Source organism: Euleptes europaea, chromosome 1 (genome assembly GCF_029931775.1).
Source record: "Euleptes europaea isolate rEulEur1 chromosome 1, rEulEur1.hap1, whole genome shotgun sequence".
Lineage (NCBI taxonomy): Eukaryota > Metazoa > Chordata > Lepidosauria > Squamata > Sphaerodactylidae > Euleptes > Euleptes europaea.
In genome coordinates, this window is record NC_079312.1 from 162,291,765 (window position 1) to 162,309,621 (window position 17,857).

Here is a 17,857-nt window from a genome sequence, read left to right on the forward strand (position 1 = left end):
TGGTAATATTTGTGCCATGTGCATTGCTGTGTTTGTTTAACATGATGGTAGGGTAAGAATAAGGAAAATAGGTATGAGAGGAGCAGGGAGATTGGTGTGCTGGGTGCTAATGTCACAAAGCTGTGTTCTAGTGTGCATTTCACAGAACCACTTTGTTGTTATTTTTTCTCCTTGGAGTGTTCCAAGTAGAAGGGGCACCAGGGAGGTTTTCTTCCAGATGAAAAGCGAGACATTCCCCCAAACATAGCCTTTTACCTCCCATCTCCCTCAGCATTTCAGTGGTATCTTCCCACCCACCCTGGCCAAACAGTTCCAGAGGAGAAAATAGAAGAGAGAGCCATGTGACCATAAAATGCTGTATACATACATAGGTGATGTCAAAGAAGAACCATGGTAGACAGAAGTGCCCCAGGATTGGAGTAAAAAATGTAAAACAAAACAAAACACCCATATAACCACTGGAAATAATTGTTACATTATGTGTGGGCATAAGTGAAGAGGCACCAATATTTGCTAGAAAATGAATTTACTTCATCTCCAAACCCAGCCTCATCTTCCAAGATTTTGCAAGCTGTAAGACTTAGACCTCATTTAATTTGGGGTTTTTTTTTGCAGGGGGAGGGGCTTCATGGTACAGGTGCCCTGACCTGGATGGCTGAGGCTAGTCTTATCTCATCAGATCTCAGAAGCTAAGCAGGGTCAGCCCAGGTTAGTAATTGGATGGGCGACCACCAAGGAATGCCAGGTTGTTGTGCAGAGGAAGGCACTGGCAAAACCACCTCTGTTAGCCTCTTGCCTTGAAAGCCCATAAGGGGTTGCCATAAGTCAGCTGTGACTCGAGCGCCCTTTACACACAACTGTAACGATTCCCCAGGTCTTTAACAGGCTATTTAGTAGTTTAATTAAACGTTTAGTACCCTTTTAACCCTATCCTTCCTCCAGAAGTCTCAGGGCATCCTACATCCTTCTCCGCTTCTCCATTTTGTCCTCACAGCAACCCTGTGAAGTAAATTAAGCTGACAGAGAGTGTAAGAGGCCCACAGTCACCCACTGAGTTCCCATGGTAAAGCAGCAGAGGTCTGAACGTGGTCCTCATGGGTCCTCGTATGGCACCTTTACTCCTAAGCCATGCTGGTTCTCACTAGGGTTGCCAACCTCCAGGTACTACTGGAGAAAAGAGGCACTTGGTACTAATGGAATTTGGGAGAAAATAAGTACCAACACAACGTAAATGCAACCTAAGTTTAGTACAGTGAAAAAGTGCACAGTGAACAAACAACAAACATTACAAGCAGGAAAAATACATGGCTCTCAAAGAGTCTCACGGAATCTTCAACAATCTTCACTGAAGTTCTTACTAAAGTCCAAAAGGCTTCAACAAGCAAAGTCCATAAGAAGGACAGTGGAAAAAAACGGATAGTGTGAAACGCAGTCCGGATTAACTTTAACGTTTTCACCGCCGCGCAAGCGGCTTCATCAGCACACCGTTCTAATATCGGGAGACAAGGCTCCTAGATAAATACAACAATAATAATATATGATATATATAATCTTCCAGATACATTTTAAATACATTTTAAATACATTTTAAATTTTAATTATTTTAAATAATTTTTTAATAATTTAAATAGATTGTTACTGTTGCTAAAATACACTTTTGCTATTAAAACAAAGACCTGACATACCTTTCTAATAGGGTTTACAAAAATCTCAAGACAATTTAACAGCGCTGCAAAGCTGCTCCGTTCAAAGTCAGATACTGAGGTTACAGGTGAAGTTAATTTATACAATGCTCCACAGTAGAAACGTTATTAAAGGAGACAGCTGACTAAAGACAATTATAAGAAGAAGTTTATAAAAAACAAGACAAGTCCATTTCATTATTGAGCCCATACGGAAAATAAGATTTGAATAAATATATAAAACGCATTTCTTGCTGTAATAAAATTTTTTGTACATTTTCAAGATCAAATAAATTACCCTTATAAGTCCAAATAACAAAAAACCGGATATCATTCTCACTGTGTTTATTGTCTATAAAGTGCATAGTGAGGGGGGCGTCCAAAATCTTCTGTCTAATTCTAGATTTATGCTCACCTATTCTGAGCTTTACCTGACGAACTGTGCTCCTCACGTACAATTTTCCACATTTACAAGAAATGCAGTACACGCATTTACTGGTAGAGCAATTTGAAAATTGTTTTAACTCAAAGGAAAAATTGGAGGTGGTGGATGTAAATGTTTTTAAAGGTAAGCTTAGGGGACAGAAGGTACAAGAGCCACAAGGAAAGTGGCCCTTGGTAGAAGGACTGAATCTATATACAACTGATCCCCAGCCGATAGAGATCAGTTCACCTGGAGAAAATGGACAACTTTGGCGATCCCTCCCCTCCCTCCTCAGGCTCTGCCCCCAAAGCCTCCCACCAGTGGAGAAGAGGGACCTGGCAACCCTAGTTCTCACACATCTCCAGTATGCCTGGCATCCATAGGACAAGGCAGGGCAGCCGTACAGGGCCTGCTCTAGTGAGGCAGCTGCCTCAAGCTTCGGATATCTACTCCTGTTGCACTAGGAGTTACTGAAGACGGGCCTGGAGGACTGTTTCAGGTAGCTCCAGGCACCCTCAAACTGGACCTTAGATCCAGGTCAGGATATCAAGACCTAAGAGGAACACAGGGAGGAGGAGGTACTGTTGCCCGCGGAAGGTCCCAGGTTCAATCCCCACCATCTCCAGCTAAAAAAGGATCCGGTAATAGGGGATGTGAAGTAGGTGATTTGACCTCTCTACCTGAGACTCCGGAGAGCTGCTGCCAGCCATGGCTGACCGTGACTGACCAGGTCTGACTCAGTTTAAGGCAGCAACAAGTATGGTTGCCAGGTCCCTCTTTGCCACCGTTGGGAGGTTTTTCGGGTGGAGCCTGAGGAGGGCGGGGTTTGGGGAGGGGAGAGACTTCAATGCCATAAAGTCCAATTACCAAAGCAGCCATTTTCTCCAGGTGAACTGATCTCTATTGGCTGGATATCAGTTGTAATAGCAGGAGATCTCCAGCTAGTACCAGGAGGCGAAGCAACAACAAAAATCACCAGTGCTGTATACTCATCAACCAGCACAGAGGCCAAGAAAAGACCCAAAGAAGTAAACTAAATGGAACAACAAAAATATAATGAAGTCTCACAAGACTAATAACAAGTGTTATACTGTGTTCAACATTACATTGATGTAAATGTGGAGTTGATACATTAAAATATATTAAAATCTAACAGGAGCAGGAAAGAGGAAGGAAAGGAGGGATGCAGTTCTGAAATAATGTATTTGCTATTTATGCCATGGAAGAGTAAATTGGAGTATCAATATCGTAGCTACGTTATTGCAAGTCTCCTGGTTTGGAGAGGCGCACCCCTCCCCCCCCCATTTTGGTGGAGAAGAATTTGCTCATTTGGGGAGGAGCTGTGGCTCAGTTTGTAGAGTCTCTGATCGGCATGCAGAAGGTCCCAGGTTCAATCCCCGGCATCTCCAGTTAAAGGGACTAGGCAAGTAGGTGATGTGAAAGACCCCTGCCTGAGACCCTGGAGAGCCGCTGCCGGTCTGAGTAGACAATACTGACTTTGATGGACCAAGGGTCTCTGATTCAGTAGAAGGCAGCTTCATGTATAATCATGTATGACCCACCCCAAACAGAGGATGATTGCAAGGTCAGAACTCATGCAGGGCTACTATAGGCACCCCCTCTGGGAGTGAATACTTTGCAGTTCGAGGAAACTTTATTTCTTGCTGCATACCAGATCATGGCATGGCGCCCCCCCCCAATTTGGGAACTACTACAGTTCGTAGTTACACATACACCCCCTCCCCTGCAAAGGTGAAGAGAAAACACTATTGACTTTGATGGGCCAAAAGTCTGAGGCTGTTACCGCACTTGTATTCCCAGCGATGTATTAAGAGTTTGAAAACATTTTTTAAAATACTGTTCGCACTTCCTATGTATTCGCAGCGATGTATCAAGAGTTTGAAAACGTTATAAAAAATACTGTTCGCACTTTGTTTGGCCCCTTTAGAAGTGAAGACGTCTTCCAACCATTTATAAGCCGTAGTATCCAAAAAACCCTTTTAAAGCGGTGTTTTTTTTATAACATTTTCAAACTCTTAACACACCGCTGGGAATACAAAGTGCGGTAACCCAGATCCAGTATCAGGCAGGATCACGTGTTCTCATCCTCCCGGGTTAGGACCGACACCAAAGCGCGCCTTCGGTCCCGTCGAGCCTCTGCCTGCCCTGTTGCGCCGCCTTTCCCTTCCGCACGGCGGGCTTGCAGCCCGGGCCGAGGGCTTTCTCTCTGGCCATTTATGTTTTTTGGGGTTTTTTATAATTTTTATTGAATTTTTAACAAACCGTACAGTATAAAATGAAAAAGAAAAAAAGAAAAAATACAATACTAATAAAAGAAAAAAAGAAAAGTATAAAAGGGTATTTATACAACAACAATATTCAATATTCGTTGCAATCATCAATCTAATGATTCAAAAATACCCTTTCTCCCCCACCCAAAGGAAAACAAAAAAAAGCAAAAAGAAAAAACAAGTGACCCATCACCAGACTTCCGAAGAAGTGTCAGGTAGTTTTGTTAATCAGTAGTCTAAAAGCCATTTATGCACGGGAGGTTTTGCCTTGGATTTGCCGCTCTGCAGAGGCACATTTCCCCCACCCAAGTTCTCAAAACTCAAAAACAAGCCCCCGTGCAGAGTTCTGAGAATCCGGATGGGGAAAACATGCCTGTACAGAGCGGCAAAGCCAAGGCAGAACCACCCGTGCATAAATGACCTCTCTCTCTCCCTCCCTCCCTCCCTCCCTCCGGCCAGCTGCCCAGCTAAGCCAGGCCGGCCCCCTCCGGAGAGGCGTGGCCGCCCCTGCCCGCCTGCCCCTTCCCCCGCGCGGCTGGAATGTTTGTTAGGTAAACACCGCATAGTAGAATTGCTTGGCCACGCCCACTCTCCCCCCCCGCCAGCGCCGGGCCAATGGGAGCGCCGGAGCGGTTTCAAGGCCGCCCCTCCGCGGAGCGCGCCCCTGGACTGGCAACAACAAAAAAAATCACAAAAGCGTCCAGGGTTGCAAAAAAGGGTTGCAAAGAGCCGCCGCCGGGGCTCTTTCCCCCCCCCGCCCCATTTCCCTCGCCCCACTTCCCTCCCGGGTCGCCCCACTTTCTCCGGCCGCCGGGAGCTGTCAGCCCGCCGCCAGGTGCAGGGAAGGGGAGCCGCGGCGGGTTGTTTATCCGGAGAAAGGAGGAGGCGGAGGAGGCGGGGAGACTGGAAACCGCCTGTGTCCCATTTCCTCTCCCTCTGTGCGTGTGTGTGCGAGTGAGTGCATGGTTTCTCTCTCTCTCTCTCTCCCCCCCCCCTTCGCTCCAGCCCTGGATTCTCCATGTTGGACCCGACCTGAGGAGCATCTACGTTGCTGTCTTTGCATGCAGCTTGCTCCGGGGCTTCGCAGTTGAAAGGAGGAGCGGACGACACCCTCCTCCTCCTCCTCCTCCTCCTCCTCCCCTACTTCCCCCCCCATTGCGTTGCTTCTCTCCCCCACCCCCCCGGTTCCTCCTCCTCTTCCTCCTCCCTGGACATTTCCCTCCTCCTCCCGAGCAAAGGGTCCCCAAGGTCTGCGGGATTGTTAGATGGAAAGCCGGTCTATCATCACGCAAGTGCAGAGGGACGAAACCTTGGCGCTTTCCAAACAAGGTAAAGGGGGTGGTGGGGGAGACGGTGGAAGTTGGGAAAGTTTGGGTTGTTTGTTGTTGTTTTGCGAGGAGGGGAGAGGGTGGGGGGGCTCGCGCCCTGCTCCGCGTCGGTCTCCGCGATCTGGGAAATCACGACCCGACGGGGGGTGGGGGGCGCGCCGATCCCTGGGATCCGGGCGCGGAGGCACGAAAGCGTGCCTGTGCAGCCGGCGCTGGGTTGGAGCGGCGCCCGCCCGCCGAAGCGGCTCCCCTCTTTGCACGGACGAGCGGCGGGGCTTCTTCGCCTGCTTGTCATCCCTCTGTTTAATAAAAAGCGGGGTGGGCTTTTGTTTTGGGTGGGTGGCAGGGGCCGATCGCGGTTGCTTCCCCGCTCCCCGGCCGGTCTCCAGTAAACAGGACCCCCAGCCGGGCTCCTCCAGCGCCTCCCTCCCCTCGCGTCCCCCTTGGGGTGGGCTTGTTTTTGTAGCTCGCGATCGCCCCTCGCGTCTCTCCTCTCCTCGCCCCCCCCCCCCGTTCCCCGATCGCCGACTCTTCCCCCGCACCGAGAGGCTGGGATTTGGGGGGAAATGTTCATAAACACGTCGGTTATGTGGCCGGGCGGCGCCTGTTTTCCGCGCGGCCGCCTCCTCCTCCGGTTCTCCCTTCGCCTCTTTTTTTTTTGCGCGTGCACGCACATCCCATTTGTGCCTGGGAGGTTTTTGCCTTGGATTTGCCGCTCTTTAGATGCGCATTTTCCCCATCCGAATTCTTAAAAGTCCACGGCCTTGATGCCTGGGAGGTTTTTGCCTTGGATTTGCCGCTCTTTAGATGCGCATTTTCCCCATCCGAATTCTTAAAAGTCCACGGCCTTGATGCCTGGGAGGTTTTTGCCTTGGATTTGCCGCTCTTTAGATGCGCATTTTCCCCATCCGAATTCTTAAAAGTCCACGGCCCTTGATGCCTGGGAGGTTTTTGCCTTGGATTTGCCGCTCTTTAGATGCGCATTTCCCCCATCCGAATTCTTAAAAGTCCACGGCCCTTGATGCCTGGGAGGTTTTTGCCTTGGATTTGCCGCTCTTTAGATGCGCATTTTCCCCATCCGAATTCTTAAAAGTCCACGGCCCTTGATGCCTGGGAGGTTTTTGCCTTGGATTTGCCGCTCTTTAGATGCGCATTTTCCCCATCCGAATTCTCAACCATTAGCCCCCAGGCAGAGTTTTGAGAATTCGGCTGGGGAAAGCGCGCATCTACTGAGCTGCAAGCCCAAGGCAAAACCTCCTAGGCATAAATGGCCACAGTTTGCCACCCGACACATCCGACTGTGAAAGGGTGGCTCTCTTCTCTTCCGCCACCCCTTTCTGAAATGTTGGCGTGAAATCACGCTTCGCTGGGCTCTCCGCCCTTAGCTCGGCGTCGAAAGTGACGCTCTGAAAAAGCAAATTCCTAGATGCCGAGGGTGAATTGGCCCTCCGGCCTTAAGCACCCTCTTCTCTCCCCCCCCCCCCCGACAGATTTAAGCTCTCCTCGTGGGCGTTGGTGGCCCCGGGTTTCCTGTGCCAAGGAAATGGGGCTATTTTTGCCAAAGTAACTCAGTCCCACCCCTGGGATCGGTCCCGCTGGATGTTTTCCTCAATGATGGCACGCGCCTTGCCAAGTCCTTACAACCTACATTGGACCTGGGCTTATGCATTTGGGGGGGGGGAGCGTCTTCCTGGAAGGCGAGCCTGAATTGGAACCTCCACCTTCCCTCCCCCCTCCCTTATTTATTGCCCGTGTTGATTCAGCTGAGGTTTGCTAAGCAGGCTTTTCCTCGTCCCTATTGGCCAGCAGCTCCCCTCCCCCTTGGGCGCTGGGGGAAAGGGGTCTTGCCTTGCAAATGGCTGAGCACCCTGGGTGGGGAGTAAAGGTGGGTGGGGGGCAATATACGGGCCCCCTCCCCTTTGAGGCTAGGTGGCCAATCCAAAGTGCCTTTGCTCAGAAGTAAACCCCGTTGACTTTGGTGGCATTTACGTCTGAGTAATCCCAGAAGAATGAGCTGCATTACTCTCTTGTAGCAAAATTGAACAGAGGTCCCGGTGGTACCTTAAAAAGACTGACCAGCTTTATTCCGGCATGAATTGAATTGCATCTGATCGAGTGAGCTCTGACTCACCAATGTTTATGCTGGAAAATTTTTTGTTAGTCTGTAAAGTGCCACTGGTCTGCTGTGTTATTTTCAAGTAGCTGTGTTTAGGATTGCAATGCCACCAGATCCTATGTCGAATAAGGTGCACTCAAGCCCCCTTGTACCAAGGATTGGGCCATACATTTTGTTGGAAACGCCAGAGGAAAATTGGAATAGATCTACTTGCAAGTTATCTAGGAACCTCTTTTTTTTCTTAATGGGATTTTTAAAATTAAGTATCTCACATAAACAGCTGCTGCCAGCCAGTCTCTGTACTCTGGATAATGGGACTAATGCATGCATGCGCGCACATACACATTTTTCTGAAAAGAGGTGAAATCCAATCACCGCTATCAATGTCAGAATTTTCAGAAGTTGTTCAAGAGTAACACCAACAAGAGGGTTTTTAGACAGATTATAATGTAATCAGCTCAAAATGCTGTGTGTGTGAATGTGTTCAGGTCCTCGGAATTGAGGGGCGTCCCTTTCTCCATGGCCTGGGTATGCTCTGTTGATTTTAATGCTCTTTTCGTGGCCACTTGAGAGATTAACATTCCACTTGAGTCAGTGATTCCACCCACCACCTGTTCAGGGAAGTGAAAGTAGGCTTGTGCGGGAAGATTTAGGCTTGCAACAGTCCTAAATGCATTTCCTTGGGAGTAAGTCACACTGGGACCCAGTTCTGAAAAGACATGTATTGGATCTGTCTGCTGGGGAGGCAGCAGTAACTGCTGTTGCACATTGACTTCTGCATGTAATGTTCGGGCCTCTGGTTTAAAACATAATTAGGCGTTGCCAGGATTCTTTCTTGGCGTTTCTTGTTTTACGTGTTTGTCCCTTTCCCTTTTCTGTCAGTTTGTTGTTTCTGAGTGTTATCTAAAAGGGGTTTGGTTGCTCTGGCAGCATTTCCAGGCACCGTATTAATGTGTCCCTTTCCCCAGAAAATGGCAGGGATTTTTTATGGCATTTGCCCAGAAAAAAACAAAAGACTAAACAGTATTGTGTTGAATTTTTCTCCTGCCTTCCTTCCGAGTAGTTCAGGGCAGCATATGTCATTCCCCCCCTACCATTCTCCCCCTTACCATTGTATTCTCTCAACAACCCTGCAAGGTAGGTTTTGCTGAGTGTGTGTGTGTATGTGACTGGCCCCACATCACCCAGTGAGCTTCTGTGGCAGAGGAGGGATTTGAATCTGGTTCTCCCAGATCCTAGCCTGACAGTCTAACTACGCAGGAACAAGCAAGGTGTGTGCATGCCCATAGTCAACCAGCTCACAAAGATCCTAGGCTGCCCTCTGTGCTGAAGGTTACCTAGAACTAATAAAGAGAATCGAGAGGCATCCACTAGCAGTGTTTTCTTCTCTTCCTACGGTCAGGGCATTTAAAGGAAGGCTTTGTGAGATGGGGGGTGGGTACGCTGAGGTTCCTAGACATTTGTCTCTGTGTGTGTTCGGTCTCTGTGGGTGGCGAGGCAGAGAAAAATGCAAGTAACTTTCACCAGCTTGATCAACAAAGCAGAAGAGAGGATTTTGAGTGGTTCTCTGTAATCTCTTGTCTTGGGTTTTGGCTCTTCACCAGCACCAGGCAGGCTTTCTCCCCCCCCCCTCCACTCCCGGGAGTGTTTTCCTTTTTAGATCCACGCTTGTAAAAGGTACACCACTGGCTAAGTTTGGGCTGGGCATTTAATGTGCTAAGAAATGCTGTGGTTGAGAACGTTTAAAGCATTACGTTTTATTAGAGCGACAATCCAAAGAGAGAGAGTGTTTAATTGTCAACAAGTATGATACTTATGCTAATTGCAAAAACAGTCTAGATAACGGCTAATGTGAAATGAGGCAATGCACCCTCAAACCATTCTCTGCAAAAACTTCTACATGTTGCATTTGGGATACATTTCCATCCCAAACCGAATTCCCCCATGTATGGGGTTAAAATGTCAAAGAGTTTTTTGTTTGTTTGTTGTCAGGCTGTATCTCTTCAGAGTGCTTAAAAACCATTCCCTGGATCACTGCTTTCCTAATAAACTGATGGGGTGGGGGAAGAGTTATCCTGGTGGTGTATTTTAGTATCCCATGGTGCTAAAAACAAAACCCAGTGGCAAAAAATGCATAGATTACCTGGGATTTATTTACTACCCAGATGCTTACAAATATATATATATAAAATAAAATAAATTCTAAGTGGTAAGTAGCTGTATTTTGGGGACACTGTTTATTACTCAACAGGTGACGGTATCTTAAGGGGAAAAGGTTCTAGACTCTAGAGCCTTTTTTCTCTGCATTCTACCTAAAAAAAGGACAATTGGGATAGCTAATTCATCCCAAGGGTATTTTCAGGGTCAAAGAAAATGATAATGAGTTCACCATTTGAATGAATTTAAATGAGTCGCCTCCTAGGGAGTCTGTTGTGCAGCTGATGACTGGTTTCACAATGCCTGAAGTTATAGCAGGAAGGCCATAGGAAAAGGTCTTGTCCTTAACTGCTTCAGGGCTAAGGAGTGAGCAGAACTCAGTCCTGCCTTTGCTTACATATGATACTGCAAATAAAATCTAAAAGGGCGACCTGCCCCCATATGGTGGCATCCATGGACTTTATCGAATATTTGTCCCTATTTGGCAATGCTCAAATAATAGGTGTTTGGTTGGCAATGTTTAGCCAGTCGATTGCCTGCTCTAGGGTCACCATATTGGCAAGGATTCAGAGGAGATCTACAAGGATGTTAAGTTGACCTATGTGGAAACAGTTCAAAGAGAGCCACTGTGGTATAGTGGGTTAGTGTGCCAAACTAGGATCTGGGAGACCCAGTTTCAAATCCCCTGTCTGTAGGGTTGCCAGGTCCCTCTTCACCACCGGCGGGAGGTTTTTGGGGTGGAGCCTGAGGGCGGGGTTTGAGGCGGGGAGGGACTTCGATGCCATAGTCCAATTGCCAAAGCGGCCATTTCCTCCAGGGGAACTGATCTCTATCTGCTGGAGATCAGTTGTAATAGCAGGAGATCTCCGGCTAGTACCTGGAGGTTGGCAACCCTACCTCTCTGCCATGCAAGCTTGGGCGACTTTAAGCCAGACACACACTCGACCTAAGATACCACACAGGGTTGTCGTGAGGATAAAAACAGAGGCGAGGAGGAGGATGCACGCTTCTTTGGGTCCCCATTGTGGAGAAAGGCAGAGAATAAGTGAAGTAAACAAACCAAACGAGATGGTGATGTTTATCCTAAAGGGGGAAATGGTAAAGGAAGGGTTGTGTTGGTCAGTATTTTAAAGGGAAGTTCAAGAAAACAAAGGGGAACGATAGTTCATGGCCGATCTCCAGAGCTGTGGAACTCCCTTCCTTTAGAGTTCTGGCAAAGTCCAGGATGCCTTCTGGGAACACCGCAAAGCTTTCTTGCGGGTGTTTCATTGCCGCACCAATTCTCCATTGCACATTCATAGCTGATGCAAAGGCATTTGAGCAGTGGCGGTGGAGCATAGGCACGTGGGAAGAACCCCCCCCCCACTTTCCTTGGCCATTCCTTCCTCCCCCCACTCCATCAGAGCACTTTGGGCCCCTTTAAAAAACAAACAGTTGCTTTATCACTATAGTGTCCTAACGCTAGTGATGTGGCAGTGACCTTTGCTACAAATAAAAACCAGCCAAAAGTCCTATGGTAGGATAAACATAACCAACTATTTATTTATGTATTTATTTTCTTCATTTTTATTCCCTATTTCTCCCCAGTAGGGATCCAAAGTGGCTTATGAGGTGGGTGGGACAGTGTCGCAGAGGGGACGCACAGGTAATTCCTGAGCCTTGCCGGGGCCGGGGTGGCTGCGGCACTGCCACGGCTCCTCCAAAGAGGTTTCCCGGCTGCTGCAAGGCTTACAAGGCCCCTTTTGAAAAACACAAAATTAAAAATGGGGAAAATAGACCCATTGAAAACAGCGATGCTGCACCAGGGGAAACCTGGCGCAGCACCACTGTTTCTGAAGGTGGCGTTCCCTGGTTGGAAGGGGTTAGGTGGCAGTTTACCAGCAGCCATGGCCCCAGAACGCCCTGGGAATGCCTCCCAGAATGCCAGCACGGTCCATGGGCTGTGCTGCCATGGCAGTCCTGGGGGGCCAGTGCACTACACCAGTGTCCATGCCAGTTTGCATGGCACAAGTGGCATGGATGCTGACGTAGGGGGCTGGTCGCCTCCTAAGCCCATTCGGCCCCCAGGATCAGGAATGAGCTGAAAGTCAGTAAGATTGTGCCAAAATAGGTGGGAGGTTCAGAAATCTGCACATTCCCATCCACACGCCGGGAAAACCCACTTTGACTGTCTTCTTTCCAGAATGATCATAGCAGAACCAGAAAAGCTGGGAAGTCCATGAAGGGATGACAACATTATACAGAATACTCCCCCCCCCCCAAAAAAAAAAAGACTGCTCCAGTTTGGGAGCCAAGGTGCAGCAAAATGATCATGTGGAAGCAGCCCTGGGTGAACTGGATTTTAATAACGGTGATCAAATGGGTATGGAGAATTCCTTTTTTAATTTCTGCATCGCCTATACCATTTTTATTGCCTCTCTTAAACTGTCAGTAGCTGCCTTGAGTTTTGGGAAGAGGCTGAAGAGCATCAGAAATAAAATTAATAAATAATGCTATGGACAAGACACATTCCTGGAAGGCAGATTTAGTCTTTACAGTCAAGAAAGAACCTAGTCAGAGTCAATAATGTACAAGCCTAAGAGCATGGAGTCTCAGACATATATAAATACAGCTTCTTGAGGGGTAGCCTCATTAATCTGTGGTAGTCTGGTGGCTCTCTAAAGATGGACAGCTTTATCGTGGCATAAGCTGATGCCCCAGTAAATCAGTCTTTAAGGAGTTACCAGATGTTTTGTGTGTGTGTGTGTGTGTGTTTTAAATAAATGATGAATAGAGTACATTCACTGAACTGTAGCCATGAAATAAATTTGGTTCTTATTTTGCTGCGGCTTGAGCAAATACCACTGATGCATTTTGGAATCCCGGAGACAATTGTCATTTAAAAGACACACGATTTTGGCTAAGGTAGACACGGAACTAATTGGATCTCCAATAAGAGGCAGCCATCAAGTGGTTGTGTTGAGAAGACAAGAGTCACGGGAAAAGACAATCATGCTAGGAAAAGTTGAAGGCAGCAGGAAAAGAGGAAGACCCAACAAGAGATGGATTGAATCTATCAAGGAAACCACTGCCCTCAGTTTGCAAGATCTGAGCAAGGCTGTTAAAGTTAGGATGTTTTGGAGGACATGGATTCATAGGGTCACCATGAGTTGGAAGCAACTTGACGGCACTTAACACACACAAGTGGTGTGCCCTGACCTGGATGGCCCAGGTGAGTCCAGTCTCATCAGATCTTGGCAGCTAAGCAGGGTCGGCCCTGGTTAGTATTTGCATGGGAGACCACCAAGGAAGTCCAGAGTTACTATGCAGAGCCAGGCAATGGCAAACCACCTTGGAACCTCTCTTTGCCTTGAAAACCCTACAGGGTGGCCATAAGTTGACTGTGACTTGATGCATTGACTTTACGCATTGAGTAGTATTAACTCGTGGGGGAAACTGTTAGAAGTATCCACCCCGGGCTCAATCTGGATGGGATGCAAAGAAAAAAAAAGGAGTCAGCTGAAAGAACGTGAAACAGTGTAAAGTTTCCTTTTCTTTTTAGAATGGTGAAGGCAGCCATCCTAAACAGATTTTACTAGGGAGTAAAATCCTATGGAACTTATTTCCAAATTAGGGTTTGCAATGCACATTTTATTTTCAAGATGGCATTGAAAAAGACAGATTTCTGTGTGCTTGGAGGCTTAGTGAGAGCAGCAGGCCAGCGGCATGGGAACACTGCTGCGTCTTCTGATCCGGTGTCCATAGCCTAATGCAGCACACAGCATGTTTAGGCTGCACACCTAAGCAAGGTTACTTGAGAGTAAGCGTAATTGAATTCTATGGGACTTCTGAGTAGATGCCACTGAATACTACTAGCAAAAGAGGAGAGAGCTTGAAATGTTAGCACCAACACCTTCAACGTTCTCAGTTTACAGATTCCACTAGTCCCCTTCCCAAGGGATCATTTCATGCTTGGTTTATACTCCCTAACTTCTGTAGGCATTTCATCCAGGCTATAGTTTTTAGTAAAACCAGGACCGGAGTTCCAGTGGGCAAACTGGCCACTGAAGCAGGGACCTGCCCTGAGCGTAGAAATTAATGGTTTGGCACTGAACCATTTCAGTTGGGTAGACATAATCGAATATCCGATACTGGAGTTCCACAGTTTCCTAGGGAGGCTGTGGAACTGGAGCTTCTGGGAGGATGTTGCTGCCTTTGAAGCATGCGGGGTGTGTGTGTGTGTGTGTGTGACGGTCCAGTGTCTTGGAAGATCTATGCCAGCTCTTTGATTTGCTCCCTTCCCTTTCTCTGCCAAACCTACATGTGCCGCCCACTTCTTCTCCCCTTACTAAAAACAGGCCCTTAGGAGAAGAACCTCTCCAAATCCATCCCACAGCTTCTCAATGACCAGCTCCATTGGACAAAGCAAACAGCATCTTGTGCCTCCAACTTTTAAGTGGCAGGATGAATTCTTATGCGTGGATGTGGCCTTCTTTGCATTCCTGTGTTCCTTAAGATGCATGTGTGTGTTAAGTGCTGTCAAATCACTTCCAACCCATGGTGACCCTACAAATTAACGTCCTCCAAAACATCCTATTGGTAACAGCCTTGCTTAGGTCTAGTAAATCTTTATTATGTTTATGCTTGTTTTTTTAAAAAAGGATCAGGGTAAAAATCTGCTGTTTCGACCTGTGGTAGAGCAGCCTGCAATCGGGGTCTGAGATTTTTCTGAATATCCTCTGCTCTTCCTTGTTCTTGTGGGTCTACTTCAGTGGGTCTCAAACAGTGAGGTAATTCCCGTAGTGTGTGGATGTGCCGGTGATGCTTGCTTCCGGAAGCAGAGGCTGACCTTTTTCTTCATACTAGCAAAAGCTAGGGAACAGCTTCTTCCTCACACAACGCATAGTTAAATTGCGGAACTCCCTGCCCCAGGATGTGGTGATGGCTGCCAACTTGGCAGGCTTTAAGAGTGAAGTGAACATGTTCATAGAGGAGAGGGGTATTCATGGCTAATAGTAAAAATGGATACTAGTCAGGATGCATACCTATTCTCTCCAGATTCAGAGGAGCATGCCCATTATATTAGGTGCTGTGGAACACAGGCAGGATGCTGCTGCTGCAGTCGTCTTCTTTGTGGGCTTCCTAGAGGCACCTGGTTGGCCACTGTGTGAGCAGACTGCTGGACTTGATGGACCTTGGTATGATCCAGCATGGCCTTTCTTATGTTTTTATGTCCCCCTTTTCTTAGCTGTCTGCTTTTAAGAGCGAGTCTGAGCTGTCCTTTCCTAGTTCTCCTATCTTGCCAGTTTTGCATTACTGACCAAGAGTGTATATCTTCACATCCACAGCAGCGGACTGCACATGATTTGCAAGGGTTGTGTGCTTGTCTGCCCAAAGGATGGCCACCTGTGGGGGGAACTCCTAAAAGTAGAACTGGATACTGTTGCTAAAAACCTGGAGGAGAAAAAAACCCAACCCTGTCTCTTTAATAGAAGCTTAATGGGAAGGTTTTTTTTTAAACCAGGTGATGTTATCGATTTCTGTCCCATGAAAAAGCTTCAACTGCCCATTTCCACACATTACGTCTGTGCTAAAGGGGCAGGCTATATTTTTTCTTCCGGTTGTAGGAAACTCTGCGAGCTGACTTGAGACACTTTGAGAAACACTGCTTTATTACAGGAATTTATTACAGGAATGTTTGGAATGAATCCCTCCCTTTGTTTAAAACATGCCCTAGGTACCTTTAAAAAGACAGCTGCAAGTCTTGATGCATTCCTCCTAGATGAACAAGGATAGCATTGCATGAAGTTATGCTCAGTGTTAGCGCGTGCATTGTTCGGCTGAATTCTGGTCACTTTTATTTTTAAGGAAGAAACACCCCCCCTTCATTTTCTTAATGTTGCATGAGAAGTTATGGTTACTATCCTGATTGTGGATCCATGACTGCTATGGATTACCCCCCCCCCATGTACCATTAACAGTAACTTGGCTTATAGAAACAAACTAACTAAAGCTTTCCCATTGCATACAAAATGACATTGTGTGTGTGTTCTGTCAAAAGCCCAGAGGAAAAAAATGGTAAAAGAGCCAGCGTGGTGTAGTGGTTAAGAGCGGTGGTTTGGAGTGGTGAACTGTGATCTAGAGAACCGGGTTTGATCCCCCACTCCTCCACAAGAGCGGCAGAGGCTAATCTGGTGAACTGGATTTGTTTCCCCACTCCTTCACATAAAGCCAGCTGGGTGACCTTGGGCTAGTCACAGCTCTCTTAGAGCTCTCTCGGCCCCACCTGCCTCACAGGGCGTCTGTTGTGGGGAGGGGAAGGGAAGGTGATTGTCAGCCAGTTTGATTCTGCCTTAAGGGGTAGAGATAGTCGGCATATAAAAACCAACTCTTCTTCTTCTAAAAATGTACGATTGTTATTTAAACGATTCACCTCAAATTGGATGAGGTTCCCTGGTGTTCTGTATCTACACTTGAAAAATGCAGAATTCTGTTGGCTTTTCAAATGACCAGGTGGTATGGGAATTTTGTTGCCATTGTGTGCACTATGTTATGCTGGCAAAATACTTGTTTCTGCACCACTAGTGCTTTTAATGATGTGAACATAAGGGGGGTTTCTGCAAAGGGAAGGTTGGTTTTTCCTCTACCTTTTAAAATGAGATGGGATCTAAAGCTGTCAGAGGTGGGTATGGAATCACTTAAGGCATTTGGGTTTTAGGATGAGATTTACCTCAGAGAGGAGGTAGCCTTCCGCTCTGTCTCCCTTTTGGAAGGGACCTGTGAAACCTGCTAGTAACACACTGAATAAGTTCTCACTATTTATGAAACAAGGACAACCAAAAGCATTTTTAATTAAAAAGCAATGCTGGGATAAGATGTGGGAGACTGTATTTCAACTCAGCGGTGACGGCACGGGTATTATCCTGTACGTGCCAGTGACAGTTAATTGCACAGGGAGATTAGACCTCTTTCTTGCTTGCTAGTAGCACAGGGGAATGGCATTTTGCTATGCAATGCAGCATTATGGTTTGAGCGTGTGCAAAGGGTGAATTCCCCACCCAAGAAGCACACTCTGGACAGAAGACGGCTCCTTGAGATCAAAAGGCTAATTGATCTGTTGAAAGACTAATTTTCTATATAAACAGTTAGGGCCGGGGGCGGGGGGGAAAGGTACTTAGAGTTTAGGATCCTACCCAACAATGGTCTCAGAAAATACTCCAGTTTTGCATGCCAGTATTAGATTATTTGGGGCTTAATGAGTAGGTACCCAGAATTTATCAACGCCCAAGTTTAATATTTGTGTATGAGAGGTGTGTACATGTGTAAAATTCTCTTTAGTTGCTTCTTCGGAATTTCTCTCCAGTGCTTTTACTCATTGGAGGTGTTTGCTGCTGACTGCTTATGCACATTTATGCCACTTTTTGAGACCCCCCCCTCCCCAATGTAGGAGCCCAGTGGCACAGCATGGTAAGCTGCAGTACTGCAGTCAAAATCTCTGCTCAGGACCTGAGTTCGATCTCAACAGACGTTGGTTTCAGGTAGCCGGATCAAGGTTGACTCAGCCTTCCATCCTTCCGGGGTCAGTAAAATGAGTACCCAGCTTGCTGGGGGTAAAGGGAAGATGACTGGGGAAGGCAATGGCAAACCACCCCGTAAACATAGTCTGCCTAGTAAACGTTGGGATGTGACGTCACCCCATGGGTCAGTAATGACCTGGTGCTTGCACAGGGGACTACTTTTACCCCTCCCCAATGTAATGGAATAGCTGAATGCCTTGGCAGACAGTAAAATCATGTAATATTTTTTTATTAGCTTTTGGCTTTGGTCTGGAGTTTGCTTTGGACTGATGCAACTACCTTCAGTGTCCAGGACTGGAAGAT

The 17,857-nt window shown here is 47.2% G+C and overlaps 1 protein-coding gene across 2 annotated transcripts in view; it reads left to right on the plus strand.

The window, feature by feature from the left end:
* The first annotated feature begins 5,618 nt into the window (after positions 1-5,618).
* The window catches only part of CTDSP2 (CTD small phosphatase 2), a 60,953-nt gene continuing 48,714 nt past the window's right edge, over positions 5,619-17,857 (plus strand). For both annotated transcript variants that reach the window (XM_056858156.1, XM_056858164.1), the window contains exon 1: positions 5,619-5,726. In XM_056858156.1, the coding sequence (XP_056714134.1) occupies positions 5,663-5,726 (64 nt within the window). In that variant the 5' untranslated portion in view covers positions 5,619-5,662. The remainder of the gene's footprint in view (positions 5,727-17,857) is intronic.